The sequence below is a fragment of the Salvia hispanica genome, chromosome 6 (assembly GCF_029641045.1).
Source record: "Salvia hispanica isolate PSC_SH4W2 chromosome 6, Shi_PSC_v1, whole genome shotgun sequence".
NCBI lineage: Eukaryota > Viridiplantae > Streptophyta > Magnoliopsida > Lamiales > Lamiaceae > Salvia > Salvia hispanica.
In genome coordinates, this window is record NC_142697.1 from 26,112,047 (window position 1) to 26,127,956 (window position 15,910).

The 15,910-nt window shown below is 37.6% G+C and overlaps 4 protein-coding genes across 7 annotated transcripts; 2 read left to right on the plus strand and 2 right to left on the minus strand.

The window, feature by feature from the left end:
• Positions 1 to 18: 18 nt before the first annotated feature.
• On the plus strand, positions 19 to 6,214 carry LOC125208435 (uncharacterized). 2 transcript variants are annotated; one of them, XM_089060769.1, is made up of 11 exons: positions 19 to 305; positions 1,405 to 1,859; positions 2,690 to 2,815; positions 3,204 to 3,291; positions 3,963 to 4,048; positions 4,118 to 4,336; positions 4,592 to 4,758; positions 5,066 to 5,224; positions 5,313 to 5,393; positions 5,476 to 5,530; positions 5,745 to 6,214. In XM_089060769.1, the coding sequence occupies exons 2-11, from the start codon at positions 1,785 to 1,787 to the stop codon at positions 5,937 to 5,939; spliced, it is 1,251 nt and encodes a 416-aa protein (XP_088916895.1). In that variant the 5' UTR covers positions 19 to 305; positions 1,405 to 1,784; the 3' UTR covers positions 5,940 to 6,214. The 2 variants fall into 2 exon arrangements, with proteins under 2 accessions (XP_088916895.1, XP_047964001.2); XM_048108044.2 differs by lacking the exon at positions 1,405 to 1,859 and having other exon boundaries at positions 20 to 305.
• A 25-nt stretch (positions 6,215 to 6,239) lies between these two features.
• On the minus strand, positions 6,240 to 7,080 carry LOC125208436 (uncharacterized). The gene is made up of 3 exons (XM_048108046.2): positions 6,959 to 7,080; positions 6,797 to 6,850; positions 6,240 to 6,705 (listed from the first exon to the last, which is right to left on the minus strand). The coding sequence occupies exons 1-3, from the start codon at positions 7,001 to 7,003 to the stop codon at positions 6,442 to 6,444; spliced, it is 363 nt and encodes a 120-aa protein (XP_047964003.2). The 5' UTR covers positions 7,004 to 7,080; the 3' UTR covers positions 6,240 to 6,441.
• A 1,126-nt stretch (positions 7,081 to 8,206) lies between these two features.
• LOC125203166 (uncharacterized) lies at positions 8,207 to 10,491 on the plus strand. 3 transcript variants are annotated; one of them, XM_089060123.1, is made up of 3 exons: positions 8,207 to 8,343; positions 9,080 to 9,502; positions 9,566 to 10,491. In XM_089060123.1, exons 2-3 carry the CDS (start codon positions 9,139 to 9,141, stop codon positions 10,375 to 10,377), a joined length of 1,176 nt encoding a protein of 391 aa, XP_088916249.1. In that variant the 5' UTR covers positions 8,207 to 8,343; positions 9,080 to 9,138; the 3' UTR covers positions 10,378 to 10,491. The 3 variants fall into 3 exon arrangements, with proteins under 3 accessions (XP_088916249.1, XP_047957423.2, XP_047957425.2); XM_048101466.2 differs by having other exon boundaries at positions 9,080 to 10,491; XM_048101468.2 differs by having other exon boundaries at positions 8,246 to 8,343; positions 9,207 to 10,491.
• Positions 10,492 to 10,867: 376 nt separating this feature from the next.
• LOC125206453 (uncharacterized) lies at positions 10,868 to 12,260 on the minus strand. Its single transcript, XM_089061491.1, has 6 exons — positions 12,178 to 12,260; positions 11,894 to 11,930; positions 11,740 to 11,809; positions 11,549 to 11,659; positions 11,325 to 11,478; positions 10,868 to 10,940 (listed from the first exon to the last, which is right to left on the minus strand). Exons 1-6 carry the CDS (start codon positions 12,258 to 12,260, stop codon positions 10,868 to 10,870), a joined length of 528 nt encoding a protein of 175 aa, XP_088917617.1.
• Between the last annotated feature and the right edge of the window lie 3,650 nt (positions 12,261 to 15,910).

The following is a 15,910-nucleotide window of genomic DNA, read 5'->3' on the forward strand; positions in this document are numbered from 1 at the left end:
GTACAAGAAGCCACAAATTTATGCATTTCCCCAAAACCCCAAACCAGACCAAACCCAATACGAGCTAAAATTCGAAGATTTCATCACACTTTCACAAGAAAATAAGCAAAATTGTTGGGGAAAAAAGTGTCTATACGTTGGTAGATAGAGATTGAGAACCTTCTGAGAGAGAGTGTGGGAGTAAGAGAGAAGGGATGTCTCTAACGAGCGTGAAGATGTCGGAGGATGTGTGGTTGACGTGCCTCACCCATGCATTGTCCACTGAGACTGAGGAGATCATGGGCCTTCTTCTTGGTGATATTCAGGTTCATTAACTTCCATTTTCTTTCAATTATTGCCCTTCAAGTTTGCGCCTCTGTTTTGTTCCAATTTGGTTTTGGAAGGAGTGTTGCGTTTGTAGGTTTTTAGTTTTTTTTTTTTATACCTAACGCGTCGCAAACCTGCACATTTCTGGTACTTGGTTAGCTTGAGAAATTTTGAGGACATTCATGGACTTGAATTTTTTTTGTATTATCCTACTGGCTTCATTTTGTGAGTTGGCTTTGTAAATTTCACGGTTTGATCCTAGTTCGAGAGGATGTTGTCCTTAGAGAGATTATGGTTTTACTGATTCATTGATGTTTCCACCCACTGGTTCCCTAAGTTTTACCTTATTGACCTACTAATTGCAACGATTAAGTTTCTACAATGGCGCTGCCCCCATAGCTTGGAACAAAAAAGATTCAGTGTCTAGTTGCACAACTGGTTAGATTAGGATTGAGCTAGGTAGATGTGAAATTTTGTAGGAAATTTGGATTTAATTTAGCAACAACTAAGGTCTCGTGTCTTGGAGAAATTTTGTGTTCTAAGGGACTTGTTTCTGAGGATATGTTGCCTATAATTTGTTTTTTTCGCATTTTCAAAGTTAGGATGATACACTTACTGATTTGGAGGATTTGAAAACCAAAAGAAGAATAAAGTTGTTAGGAGTTTCTGCAATGGTCGAATTTGGCAGTGGATTGTCGTAGGGTGTTGTGGATTAAGGTAATGACAGACCAGGAACTTGTGAAGTATTTCACATGAAAAAAGTCAATATTATAAAACCTGTCCTAGATTTATGGCCTCTTTCCAAAATGGGGGTTTTCAAATTGTTTCGACTTTAGCTCCATGTTTCTAAAGCTTCCGTGATTAGGTCAACAGGTTTAATCCCGATTTTGACCAAATTAAACTTTTAATTCTGATTTTTTACTCCCTAATTAATTCCTTAATTATTTTACACTTCAATTTCATCTTCTTCCTTCCTCTTCCTCTCAAATTGCCCCACAGTTTCAAGCTCATCTTTTCCAATTTTGAGATTCTTGATCCTCACGAGAGATTCCAGAATGGGATTGAAATTTCTTATCTCTTTCCTCTCTCTCAACTCAGCCTCGTTCCCCATTCTCAAATCAGAGAAGTCTCTGTCTCCTCTCTCGGCTATTCATCACCGTCCACTGCCTACCACCGTCAAATTCATCGGCGGTGAGCCCGACAAGCTCAGCTCCACCTCCGCCTATCTTCTTCCTCTCTCTCTCTCTCAGCGCGGTCTGCCATCTCTACCTCGCACATCCGATCTGCTACAAAAGTCGCGGCTTCGAGCCTACTCAGCGCCGGTGCCCGGAAAGGTCGGGCCTTGCCATCGTCAGCTGCCGCTCGCTGCCAGCACCACTCCAACCTCTTCCTCGCACCTGTTCGCTGTCGACTCCACCGCCACCGGCGCGGCCTGGATCCGAGCCTTCTCAGGGAGGAAGATCAAAACAGGCGGCGTGATGTGCTGGAGAGGATGCGGTCAAGGGAGTGGGGAAGACGGAGGTGGAATCGGCGGAATTTTGGAGGCAGAGACGGTGAGATTTTTTGCAAATTGGATGGGCAGGGATAATATTTGGAATAGCCTTTGATTTTCATAGAAGAATCTGAAAAGGAAGAAGATGAAAGATGAGAGTAAGGAAGAAGATGAAATTGAAGTGTAAAAATAATTAGGAAATTAATTAGGGAGTAAAAAAATCAGAATTAAAAGTTTATTTTGGTCAAAATCGAAATTAAATCCGTTGACCGTTAGTTTTTAACAGAAATGTTGACGGAGGACCAAAATGATCAAATTTCCATATGTGCAGGACCAAAAAATCCAAAAGATAATGTTTAGGACCAAAAACATAAAATGGTCATATGTTCAGGACCAATTTTGGCCTTTACTCTAAAATTAATCATATGTAATTGGTTGCTATTTGGTATTGCACACTTATGATAGTACTATTTTATTTAATTATTCCGTTGAAAATCACATTACTAAATTTTGATGTATTCAAGTTGGTTTTCAAAAAATAGAAAGTAATCTACGATGGTTATCTTGTATCCCTTTTCTGTTTTTCTTCTACTTTTAGAAAAATAACGGTAATTTATTATCTATTAGTTGTAGCAATGATGGAATCGCTGATTTGAAGAGAGCTGCTTTTTGGGTGTTAAATTATTTGATTTATAATTGATGCATATAGGCATGTTGGTTAGGTCAAGCCATTACTTATAGACAATTAACTGATCTTCAAAGTATGATGGCCTACTGAATCAATGCACTACTAGTGAACCATATAGATATAGGCATTTTTTTGAAGAATTTCCTACTTTATCTGATAACGTGTGTGTGTGTGCGCGCGTGTTTTTTCTTTCTTTCTTTCAGAGTTCTAAGAATGGTAATGTTACTGCATTGATTTGGGGAGCACTTCCACAACCACGTTCTGATCGACAGAAGGATAGAGTAGAGACTAACCCAGAGCAGCTGACTGCTGCATCAGTTCATGCTGAGATATCCTTTTACAACATCTTCATCTTATTGAACTTCTATGGATATTTCTGAATAAAAATAAAAAATATAAAAAACAGATTGTAAAGTGGGTTTTTGCTTGAATTTTTGTGTGCTTTTGATTCTGAAGTACCCAAATTTTGGCTTGTTGAACTTTTAAAATATTTTATATACTGCTAAACAAGTGTTTTTTAAATTCTAAATCAGACAAGCATGAATATCGAATATTCGAATTATAAAAATCTTTAAAGCTGATACATTAATTTTCTTATTACCCTTTATGGCCACATATACACAGTAAAACTTGTTGGAGAGTTCGGTTAATAAAATATGCTTATGTGTTATTCTCCCGGTAACTGTTGATGACTTTGTCCAATTAACCTTATAACACAGAATGACAATGGAAACAGGAACTACGACTAGAGTGATTGGCTGGTATCATTCACACCCTCATATCACAGTTCTACCATCTCATGTTGGTGAGGTTTTTAATGACTCAAAATGTGCCTGGGGAAATAATTTGGGCTGTGTTGGCAGTTTTGATTTACCTTATGTTAAATTGCAACATTAAATAAGGAAAGCATGAAATATATAACAATTTTGGTTGCACCCCATTTTCTAAACCCATTTCTTGCCTGACTTGGTTTGGCTAAATTGGTATTATCACATTTTTAAGTCCATTGATAAAACCCTGGATTTTGGAGTTCTGTTCTCCAGCGAATTGAAAATTTACTTTCACAGATCGACTTGTTGCCTTAGTCTAGGCTAGCTACCTCACACTCTGAGATAGTTTTCCTATGAAATATGAATACTGTTAAGGTGATGAAATCTAAGAAAATTTATGCAGTTGGTATATATTACTCCTAGTATACTTCAAAACTGTCATTATGTAATAAAAGTCATTTTACAAAATTGGAGTGACCTTATGCCCTTCTTAGTATGATGGAATGAAATGTGATTCCTACTTCCATTGTGTTCATTGGTACAATGGAATGAATGAGGGGATGGAATGAAAATGCAAGAAATTGTCATTTCATTCCTACCTTCATTCCATTCCATCATACAAAGAAGGGCCTTAGTTCTTCTCTTCTGCTCGCCCTCTTCCTCATCTGCTATGCTATATGATTCCATCTTTCTGGGATTTCTGCAGATGTGCGAACTCAAGCAATGTATCAGCTATTGGATTCTGGGTTTATTGGTTTGATATTTTCCTGTTTCAGTGAAGATGCTCAAAAGGTTAGTTCTAACTAATACGATTTCTGTGACATAATCAGATTTCTTTGCGGCTGATATAGATCATTATAGGTCGGAAGGATTCAAGTCATTGCATTTCAGTCTATGGATGGGAAGCAGGGTCACATGATGAAACCTCTTTCTCTCACTCCTGTCCAAAAAAGTTCTGTTATAGATTTAGATTCTTCCATGAGTTCTTCAGACAATGCAATTGCCTTGTTTGGTTCTTCCAAAGGAGAAACCATGGAACAAGACACTGGAGATTCGGAGGCAGCCAGTAGGGCTTCTACGGTATGCTTGAATTGAATCAAGATAGACTTGATATTTGTGCATGTTCTGTCTTTGAAGTCTATGATTGCTTGCTATCATAATTCATTGTAGCTCATCTGTTGAATATTGGACATGGGTTTTTCATAAGTTTCCTTATGAGTAAAATATTTTGGGCTATTGAAATAGTGATATAGATTGAAAATGCATTCTTTTCCACAAGTGGGTTCGAATGTTTACTTGATTGGTCATATATAGTAACTCAACTTGTCTTGCTAGGGCTCGGGGAAATCACCACGTTTGGGAGGTTTTTTTGCTAATGCTAATGCTAAAACAGGAAACACTAGTCATGGTAACAGTTTGAATGATGCAATTCATGATTTTGATCCCATGGATATGTCTGAGGGTATGCAAGAAGCGATGCATTTGTCAAATTTGGAGATGAGGTAATGTGAGTACTAACTCTTATCTCTTCAATATTTCATTTCCCGAACTCATTGTCAAATGATGAATTTAAATCAGTAAAAGAATATATCTATGGTATTAAGAAAAATGAACTTTATCTGTAGAAAGTGAAATTTTATGTCGTCATTTCAAGAATTAGATAGAATAAGATGTTAGAATATTTTTACCTTTAATTGCTTGACTCGAGACTTCAATGTGTTAATGAAATAACAAACATTCAACTTCACCTACCAACAGTATGTTTGTTGATTTTGTATTGTTCTTAGAAGATATTTTGTTTGCTGGCAGTGGCGCAGAATATAACAGAAAGGAAATTCCTCTTCATGTTCTCCCTACATCATCCCTTCTGAGTCTCGATTCTCCTTTGTCATCATTTACAAATCTCCAACGGGTGCTGTATGAAGAGGAGAAGACTGCGTACAATCAAGCAATGGCACAAAACACTAGGTGACTTTAAGTGACTGGCATAACTCCCATTTTCTTTCTGACATTTTATTTTTCTTATCATAACCACCATTATTTGATGCATCTCCAGGGATGGAAAAGTTCACCCCCTCTCTTTCATTCATCACACCTCCACGTACAAGTCTTCCATGTGTAAAATGATCGAATACTGGTATTGGATCGTCAAACCTTTTCCACTTTGATACTTTTGCTCAATATTACCAATGTTTCATATGTTGCTCTACTCTTTGCAGCTTGAGTCCTGCCATGACTGTTCTTCAAGATCGCTTGAGAGAAAATGAAATTCAGGTGAGTCATACATTACCCTTAAAGGTGTGGAGTTTGTTAATTTGTGGTTTTTATATCACCCTCGTGTTGGTAACCTTGTATGTATGATTTTGAGCTCTTCCTGACTCGTCTTGCCTACTTTATCCCCTTTCCGACCCCTCTCCCTTTATGCTCAAACTATGTCGATTGAAAGAAGCTGTAGTTTCGCTTGACCCTGCAACTTTTCTTGAAACAGTTAAATCTGCTTACGGAAGAAGCCAACCAACTGGAATCAGAGGTTGCAAGAGGGAGTCCCTCAAATTCATCCCCCCGCTCTCCATCTCAAGGCCACAGGAGTAGTTCCTCTGGTCACAGGGACCTGTATCCGACGGACTTTAGCCACCTAAAAAATGTCAGTGGTAGCCGGAGCCGAAGAGGGTCCCAGTCGTGAGAGGACTTATTCTAGTGTGTGCTGAGCTTCCCCTTTTGCCTAAATATTGCAAGTGTTTATGCCTCATTTCTATCTTCTATCTCTGCTTTTCTACTATCATTTTGTCTTGGGAAGAAACAACTTTGAATATGGCATATGATTAAGTTTATATCAAAGTCATCATCACCCTTTTTAGATATACTGGTGAATTTGGAACCTCCATTGTTTCCAAATGCTACATTTATATCAACCTCTCTTTCTCAAGGTGATTATATTGATGAGAAGATTTCTCTTTAGCTTTTTAGTCTGATTAAATGCATATTTTACTAATAATAGTACTCCATTTATTATGATCACTGAAATAGAATGAGGGGAACGATATCAAATCATCGCCATCCTACAAATCAAATAAAACCCTAAGTTATTTTTCAAATAAATACATCACTAGCCACCTTGGGTATACACCAAAGAATTTATTTTTAAACAAAATTCAAATATTGCATCTAAAAAAGTGTAGATGGGTTTAGTTAGGGTTGTGTGGATAGCCAGGCCTGTTGGAGTAAGTCGATGGATTTGCATTTGGATGAGTTGAGGCATCCGAGGCAGCGTTGCTGTAGTGATGGCTTTCAGGGGCGCCCGCGAAGGTGTTTCTGATAGCATCAGCTGCCCCCGTTGCCGCATTGGCAGCACCCGCGGCCACGCCACGGGCAAGGCTGGCTGCCCCGAGCACGGCTCCTTTTCCCACATCAGCCGCGCCTTGCGCCATGTTCTTGGCTTGTGTTCCACTCTTTTATTTTAATTCAAAATATGAAAAAGTTTAGGTCGTCGATTCTTCTTAGTAATGGAAAAGAAATACTAATAATAGTAAGAATTTTTACCTCTTGAAGGAAATTCTGGTTCTCACCTTGATCTTGCAGGCTAGGTCTTCTCATCTACAATGAAATCATTATAGATGATATAAATGTAGCATTTGATATATAATTACAAAAAAAATACTTGAGTTTGTGGAACAATTTGATGTATAATTACAAAGAAAATACCTGAGCTTGGCCTGAAAATGAGTCGTGGGGAGCTTGACCAGCCATTTCTGTGGTTTTTCTAGGGAAATTAAGAATGTCTTACAAACTTAATTAATCACAATTTAGAGGAGAATTTATTTTTAGTTAAAAATATGTCTTATCCTTTGCTTTACTCATTAATTTGTGCCTAAATATATGCATCACTTAACACATGGAGTGGTATGCGTAGAACTAGGGCATGGGCAAACATCTCAAACCACTTTCTTTTATGTTTGTTTTGTTGAATTTTTTTAAGAACCATTTTTAATTTTAATTGAACATTAGTAACATGTTTTGTTTTTGAGTGCATGTATGGAATTGAAATGGAACCAGACTTCATGTGTTGGGAAATCAAATTAATCGACCAAAAAATTTAAGAAGTATTTTTGATTTTTTTTAGTTGTTAAAATTGTTAATTTATGGGGTATATAAATGTCATAGTTTGCCAAGCACGACTAGACTCCAAAAGTAAATTAAAGGAATTATCTTTGACTTCTCATGATTAATACCTAATTGATCTTCTAGACCTGTTCTTTTTACATGCTTAATATGACTTTGAATTTAATATTTCTAGAAAACCATCTACTTGAATTATATACTCCATAAATTATATTGTGTCAACTCAAGACAATATACTTTAATTCATGTCACAGTTAATGTAGGTAGATACTATATAATAATACTATGGTAACCCAAATACAAGGTGTCTCAAAGAATAATTGACAAAAAATGATGTATAAAGAAATTTTGGACGTTAAATTATTTATCTCCTAATTTTACTGGTTTAATTGGGCTCCGCAATTAATTACTTATTTTATTCGGCATAATTGGTAGTGTTAAACTGATAGGAAAATTAGGAAGAGACTTTCTACCAAATGTGATGGATTAACCCTTTCAAATAAAAAGTTGGTACAATGACAATTAATGCTTATAATATCATGTATTCAAATAATCCTAAAAGTCATAAGCTTTATATGTTGTAGACTATCAAAATAATTATTTAACATGCAATTAATTTCTGATGTGGGCATGTCAAGATGCATCGTAAAATTCTTATGTCACAGATCCAATTATCCAAATACATTGGACATTACAGAATATAAATAAATAAATGTGATTTTTTATTTGGATTTCTGCTATTTATAATTATTTTTCCAGACTTAGTTACCGGAATTACCGATGAGGACGCGCCACAAAATGGAAAAGAAGGACATTTCAGTAATTTCGAGGAGACGTTTCCTATAAATAGGCTCTTCTTCTACCTGAACATATTTTCTCCAATTCAACCAGCAGCTGTTGCAGTTCTGAAATCTTCGCCGCTTCCTCAGGCGAAATCCCTACCTGAATCAGCGCCGGATCGGGCTCTGGTACGTTGTATTCCTTCATATGTTGCGCTTCTGCGTCGGATGGAATTTTCTGCAATTTGTTTGGTTTAATTGCGTGAAATTTGTGAGATTTGGAAATAAAATCCAGAATTTTGGCGGGGTTATTGTTGATGGAGGCTAATCACGGAGGGTTTATGGATTTAAATGCTTGATTTGCTTGTATTTTATTATTTTCTGTAAATTGTATGATTGCTTTAATATTAAAGGTGATTCTTTTTACCTTTTTTTTCTCTCTCTGGAAGTAGAATCCGTGAATTATCTACGGTTTGCCTATCCTTTTTTCCATCATTTTTATACTCTTTAATGTTCGTACGAGAATTTTTTAAGCTCGAAGCATAACAGCTTTTAATCCGAGGTTTATATGGTGTTTGCTTTTGTTGAAGGTAAAACCGATTTAATTTGTTGGATCTCGGTGATTAATTATCTTTTTTTCTGTGATTTTGTTTTGTAATGCGTGGAGCTTTCAATAAATCAAGGGGTAATTTGTCATAGATTTTGAGTGATCTCGATGGTACTAATTAAAATTTTGGTGAATTTTCTTCGATGTTTAGGGTTTAATGGAGGTTATATTGTTTCATGCGTTTATTCAAAGTTATCTAATAAGTTTCATATTGGTCACGGACTATTGATGAAGAAATATGTTATGTAGTGACCTTTCGTGCTTTCCGTTCATAAAAAAAATACTATTGACGAACGCAAAAACCTTTGAATTGAATAGGAAGCAGTTTCGGCGCGCAGAGGAACAGATTTGTATAGTAGTTTTTTAGATTTCTCAGAATGCCAAAAGATAGGAGGGTGAGTTCCTCGTCTTTTGACCATTCTATGGTCTCCCCTTATTCTTGCAGCCCGAAGATTTCAGATAGCAAGAATAGCAACAGCTCTTTGCCTCTTGTCGGGGATGAAAAGGAATGGGATGAAGTTCAATGCCCAATTTGTATGGAGCAGCCCCACAATGCTGTCTTGTTACTCTGTTCTTCCCATGAGAAAGGTTGTCGTCCTTTTATCTGTGACACGAGCTACCGACACTCCAATTGTTTCGATCAGTTCAGGAAGTCAACATCTGGGAAAGCAAATTTACATGCTTTATCGGAGGAACTTCAATCTGATCTCGTATGCCCCCTCTGTCGAGGGGCAGTCACAGGTTGGGATGTTGTATACCTTGCGAGAAAATTCTTGAACTCTAAGACGAGAAATTGTTCTTTAGAAACTTGTAGCTTCAGTGGAAACTATGCAGAGCTGAGGAAGCATGCTAGGCTCGAGCACCCATGTGGACGCCCATCAGAGGCCAGTCCCAATCGGCAGGCGAACTGGACCACGCTGCAGCAACAAGGGGACTTCATGGATGCACATGCATACCAGTCGGATATCGAATACGACTCAAACACATGGCCTGGCTGGGATACATTGTTTCCCTTGGATGAGTTGCTGGAAGACGAACTCTGGAGTACAGGAAGCTTGTTTGACCTCCCGAGTGGTATATCCGATGTTGAGGACGATCTATCAACGTTAAACGGTCTCGCAATGCCATATTTTAGCCCCTTCGTTGTTTACCCGGGTGATGACATGGTGGATTCTGACAGCTCAAGAAACGGAGTTCTTGACATTACCGATTATGGCAGCTCGAGAAGCGGAGGAGATGGGCCACAGTGGGCCACTGTATCTGGTCCAAGCTTGAATCTTCATTTGGGAAACGCTGCGCCAAGTTCAGGGTCCGGACCAACTAATCATAGTGGAGATGATGCAAATGTTTCAAGCTCAAGACCAAGCTATCAAATGCAAGAAGGTCTGTCGAATTCACGGTCAAGATCGAGTCATAGCAGGGCAGATGATCCTGCGAGTTCAAGGGCAAGCAATTCAAACGCTTCAAGATCGGGATCAAGGTATCACAGAGAAATCGATCGTGGAAGTTCAAGTCGGAGATCAAGCTATGGTAGGGAAAGCGAACAGCGTTATTCTAGGTCGAGGGAAGTTCCACCTCGAGTAAGGTCTGGTACAAGGAGTTTTCCAGACGCCTAGTGAAAGTCATGGTTGAGGAGATTAAGAATGTACTTATTTTTGTATTTTTTGCTTTCTTTAACTCTGGAAATTATTTATTTATTTTTATTTATGGTCGTTTTTATTTTTTTTGTTGATGCGATTCCCATAAAGATCGATATTTCCAGAGTTCCTCACAAACATAGCATAATATCCAACTTGAGCATACGATGTTTTGTTTAAATTTCAATATGAGGAATGCATGCCATCTTATTGTAGATTCTTATTACATGCATAATCTCGATAAAATATTATTTTGTAAAATATGAGGAATGGGATGAATAGTAGTAGTAGACTAGTAGAATGATTTATCATCAAACTGGAAACTATTAATATTCCAAAGGTACAGCTGCTTGGAAATTACTACTGTAGGAGTATAATAGAAATACTTGTAATCCAAAACATAATTAAGTATTTAAATAGGAAATTAATAATCACGATATGACAATAGGAAGTGCATAAACCATAAATCTTAGAACTGCATAACTGCATTTAGCCAGTTTCTGATATCTTCCCTCTCATCAGCCCCAAGAAAGTGTCCGACCCTGCAACATCAAAATGACTCAAAAGCCCTTAGAGATATCATAGGAGTAATAAATTTAGAAGTACCATCCATATGTGTCGAACGCTATGTTTTGAAAACCGGACGAGGTAAGAACGTGACAGGCTGTGTGGCTATGGCTCGGATAAACTATTTCATCACCTGTTCCAAAAACTAACTAGTGAATAATTGGTTTTGCATGATTTTGAAAGAATAGAGATACGTACTAAGTCCGTGAGCTAGGAAGATCGGGAGATGGGCAGCTGGATTGCGCGATGAGGGAATGATGCTGCTCATGGTGCTGCAGGGGTAAAATGGTCAACAATTATTTTAGTAACACTAACACAACCAAATTGTTTGCTATCTTGATCATAATTAAAATTCGAACCTAGCTTGGGGAAGCCAGCCATTGAGGGCGAGAACGGCTGTCAAACGTATATTAGGGTAAGCAGCGGCATTATTATATCGCCTGCGAGCTAAGCAAATAGCGGAGTAGAGAGCTACTGCAGCTCCCATGCCTAAGCCCCCAACACCAAGTTTTACTGCAAACAAATCAAATCAAATCAAAAAGAGTATTGGAAAGTAGCTACATTAATCAATAGAGACTCTTACTGCCAGGAGGCTCGGATGAGAGCAAGTTAGCTACGACTGCTGCTGAGGCATCTAAGCCATCCAAGTCGTCGCGTGGAGTATCTTCAGTAGAAAGACAGTCCACATCAAACCCTGACACACCATATGCTTGATTTTTCAGTTTAAGTTGCATAATATGATTGATGTAAAATTGATCGATTTTTCGTCCTTACATGATCTGAATGAACGTCCACCATACGCAGTAACGGGCCGACGTGGAGCAGTTGGGCATATCCATTTTATCTTCATTTATATTTAGAAAAGTTTAATTGGCAGGAAATATGAAACCTTAATATAATTAGCAGTGTTAATTAATTATGTACTTACATTAGGAAGATTGAGTTGTTCCAAAATTGATGGCCAGCTGCAAAATAAGATATACTTGCATGATCAAAAAGAGTAGCAAGTTTCTTTCCTTGTGTTTACTTTCAAGAAAGAAACAATGTATTGAATGATCACTCTCTTCCAAGTAAATTAAAACAACTTTTAGATAATGCATATTCCAATTTTCAGACAAGAAATATACTATATATATATGAATACATACTATTTCCTTTATGAACATAACACAGAGAAATGAGAATATGCTGTTCCTTCTATGTAATCTTTACCTTCCACCAGTTTCGCCGCAACAGTGAAGCCAAACTATCGTGGCCTTGTGCTCTCCTGTAGGGGCAAGCACTGCTGTTGCCATTTTGGAGATCTAACTCACTTCTCAACAATTGAAGAATTCCCTTGTGATATGTAATGAAGGTGAAGCACCACACCCCTATTTATACATACTACTAAAAATACTGGTGGAAATCATTGATATAATATTATGTGAATAAATTTATTGTTAGATTGCAATCATCATTATTTTACGATCTTAATTACATAAATATGTGATAAATTACAATATTACGTTAATTTGTGGTAAACATGAAAGCAATAAAAATAAAAACTAGAGTTAAACAAGTGAACAACAAAAAATTAAATTACAATATTACATTAATTCTTTGATATTTTATGATATTATATTTATACATCTATTGTTATATTGCAGTTATCTTTAATTTATGATCTTAAATCGAATAAATTTATGCAGAAATAAATATATAGTCTATTACAATATTACATTAATTCTATTGACATTTTATGGAGGAAATGTTGAAATTAAATTGCTGGGCCGAGGTCATACGCCTCAGGCCTCAACGTGGCCTTTTCCACGTATCTCAGAGTGTTTAAGCAGTAGAGAGCAATTAATTATAATCCTATATTATTTCGATGAAATATTTTGTAGAATTTTATGAAAGAGGAGTATGAGGAATGGACTGAATAGTAATAGTAAACTATTAGAATAATTTATCATCAAACTGGGAACTAGAATATTCCAAAGGTATAACTAGTAAGTTACTCTCTACTTGGAGATTACATTAAAGAAATAGTAGTAATCTAAAACATAAATATTTATATAGAAAATTAATAATGACTATGTAGCAACATGATGATTTTAATGGGTCGAGAACTACGTAAGAGCATCCGCAGCGGGATGTTGTCCGTCCGTGCCAGCGGCACGGACCCCCGCCGTCCGCCAATGCAGCCCGTCTGTTCGTGCCAGCGGCACGGCGCTGCTCTTAAACAAGAGCACGTCCGTGCCGCTGAGCAGCCTTACGTGGCAGCTCCTGATGCCGTTGGCAAATTGATTTTTTTCTTTTTTTTAAAAAAAAAAATAATCAAAATTAATTAAAAAAATGTTTTTAAATAAAAAAAATATTTTTCCACTTCCCAATAAATTATATCCGTTTTCTACACACTTTTAATTTATTTTTAAATTTTTTTCCCCAAAATTCACATTTTGATCATCTATAAATACCCTCACTTCAACACAAAAAAAATCCCACCATACTACACAATTCTCATCTATTCTATCATCAATTTTCTCATCTTTTTTCTCATCAATTCTCATCTATTTTCTCATCTTTTTTCTCTTATGCTCTCATCTAAATTCCCACCACACTACACAATGTCCGACTCCGGCGATCACCCCTCCGGCTCCCGCGGTTAGAACCACGATTGGTTAGGCTCCAAGCCATTTCCTAGTCCGGAAACGCAATTTTCGGCCCCTCCTCAAACCCAAGGTTCTCAAGTTCTGGGTGGCTTCCGGCCTTACCCGGTGGACGACCAAGATGCCCACGATGGGCGGGTGGGCACCCGAACCCGAATCGGGAGGGAGCTCTACTCCTACTCCTCCTACTCGTGGTACCCGCACCCCGTACACTCCGGATGAGATGATGCAGATGTTCAAAGCCTACTTGGCAGTCTCTGAAGATCCGGAAGTTGGCACGAACCAAAGCGGGAAACGTTTTGGTTTCGCATCACTCGGCTGTACAATGAAACCCGGCCAGGGGGAACCATCTATCGCAATGATTGTATGGTGCGCAATGCCATCTTCAGAGCCAACGACGGAATTGGTAAGTTCCAGGGATATTACCTCCAGGAAGAGCGGTCGGCGGGGAACGGCAAGAGTGAGCTCGACATCATTAGTGCCGCCTTGGCGACCTACCAAACCTTGGAGTTGAAACCGTTCAAGTACCTCAGCTCATGGTAGGAGGCGCACAATCATGAAAAGTATAGGTAGGGGTGGCGTAGTAGCATCCTTTTCCAGCAAACGGTCAAGGTCGGTAGCCCTATCCTACGGCGCCTCGATGATGTGGCTACCTAGCTTGCCGGAACTAACTTGGGTAGCTCCGACGCTGGCCTGAGCCGTTTCCGCCGGCCGCAAGGAAGGAAGAAGGCGACGACCAACCGCCGTCGCGTCACGACTCCATCAGCCCCCGCTCCCGCTCCCTTTGTGCCACCTCAACCCCCGACCAACTCGTTGTGGACCCTCTTGGGTCAACTCAATACGACCGATAAGCCTAACATGACTCCCAACCAACTTGCAACACATGTGGCATTGATACGGGGTGTCAAGAGAACATTGGGGATAGAGGACTAGTCTTCCACGGGGGTATTTTTAAGTCTTTAATTATGTAGTTTTTAATTTGTAGGATTTTAATTATGTATTTTTTTATTTTCTAGAATTTTAATTATGTATTTTTATTTTTTAGGATTTTAATTATGTAATTTTTATTTTTTAGGATTTTAATTATGTAATTTTTATTTTTTAATATATTTTTATAATGTAGAAATGTTTTTAGTAATTGAAGTATTTAAATTGAATAATAGAATGGTGGGACCCTTAAGTTTATCCTTGCGAAAGAGCACGACTATGTGTGTTGTGCTCTTGCCTAAGGACAGGGAATAAAAGTGGGTTCGGGTCCACCTTCATACTCTTATTTAAGAGCACAGATGGGGATGCTCTAATCGTAAATCCTAAAACTGAAAAACCGTATTTAGCCAGTATATGATATGTGCACTCTCATCGTAAGGCGAAAGATAGGTGTCCGATCCTACAACACGAAGACGAGCAAAATGACTCAAAAGTCCTTAAGATATCATTACTTGTATTTAGGAACATATATTTTGATAAATTTAGAAGTACCCTTCATATGTCTGGTATTCTGGTAAAATATATATTGAAAACCGGACGAGTTAAGAGACTGTTGGGCATATCCATTTTCTCTTCATCATAAAGTTAAATTTTTATAGAAAATGTTTGGCAGGGAACATGTAGCCTTAGAACAAATAGCGGTATTATGTTATGTGCTTACATTAGGAAGATTGAGTCGTAGCAAGTTTGATTTCCAACTGCAAAATTAGATATACTTACCTTATGTTTACTTTCAAGAAAGAAACAATGCATTATTGAATGGTCAAACTACTAATGCTCACTCTTTTCCAATAAAAAAAAAAAAAAAAAAGGAAACAAAGGTTTGTGTTAGAGCTAGAGTTCAGAATGCATTTGTGGATGAAGAACACATGCAAGATTTGTTGTGTTAACCTAAGAAAAATTAAGAAGGAAATTAAATAGATTTTTGTACAACCAAATACTAGTGTAGATTAGATGAGATGTATGCATGAGGTTTTGTGTATTGTTATGAAAATACACATAAAAAAAATACTTAAATTTAGATAATGCATATTGCAATTTTATATGACCACATATTTCTTTTCCCTCGTATCATATCTTTAATTTATGATATGATAATTTGTTTTTCCCTCTATGTATAATGTAATCTTTTAATCTTTACATGGACCCGTCTTCGTCGAGACCATGAAGCCAAACTATTTTGGCCTTATGCTCTCCTATAGGATCAATCACAGATGTTGTGTTGACTACATCCACATAAAGGAAACAGAGAATAGATGTTATTCAGATTACAGAGTTATGTGCTCAGCGGCAAACTATACAGATTCAAG

Excerpts from the sequence above, each read along its gene's own strand:
- LOC125208435 (XM_048108044.2), top strand. The coding sequence starts at position 195 with ATGTCTCTAACGAGCGTGAAGATGTCGGAGGATGTGTGGTTGACGTGC. Across the intron at positions 4,049-4,117 it reads TCAGTGAAGATGCTCAAAAG|GTCGGAAGGATTCAAGTCAT; the intron begins GTTAGTTCTAAC and ends AGATCATTATAG. Across the intron at positions 5,225-5,312 it reads GCAATGGCACAAAACACTAG|GGATGGAAAAGTTCACCCCC; the intron begins GTGACTTTAAGT and ends ATGCATCTCCAG.
- LOC125208436 (XM_048108046.2), bottom strand. The coding sequence starts at position 7,003 with ATGGCTGGTCAAGCTCCCCACGACTCATTTTCAGGCCAAGCTCAG. Across the intron at positions 6,851-6,958 it reads CATTTTCAGGCCAAGCTCAG|ATGAGAAGACCTAGCCTGCA; the intron begins GTATTTTCTTTG and ends ATTTCATTGTAG. Across the intron at positions 6,706-6,796 it reads ACCAGAATTTCCTTCAAGAG|AGTGGAACACAAGCCAAGAA; the intron begins GTAAAAATTCTT and ends TTAAAATAAAAG.
- LOC125203166 (XM_048101466.2), top strand. The coding sequence starts at position 9,139 with ATGCCAAAAGATAGGAGGGTGAGTTCCTCGTCTTTTGACCATTCTATG.
- LOC125206453 (XM_089061491.1), bottom strand. The coding sequence starts at position 12,260 with ATGGCAACAGCAGTGCTTGCCCCTACAGGAGAGCACAAGGCCACGATA. Across the intron at positions 11,810-11,893 it reads AACAACTCAATCTTCCTAAT|ATAAAATGGATATGCCCAAC; the intron begins GTAAGTACATAA and ends ATATAAATGAAG. Across the intron at positions 11,660-11,739 it reads TGGACGTTCATTCAGATCAT|GGTTTGATGTGGACTGTCTT; the intron begins GTAAGGACGAAA and ends ATGGTGTGTCAG.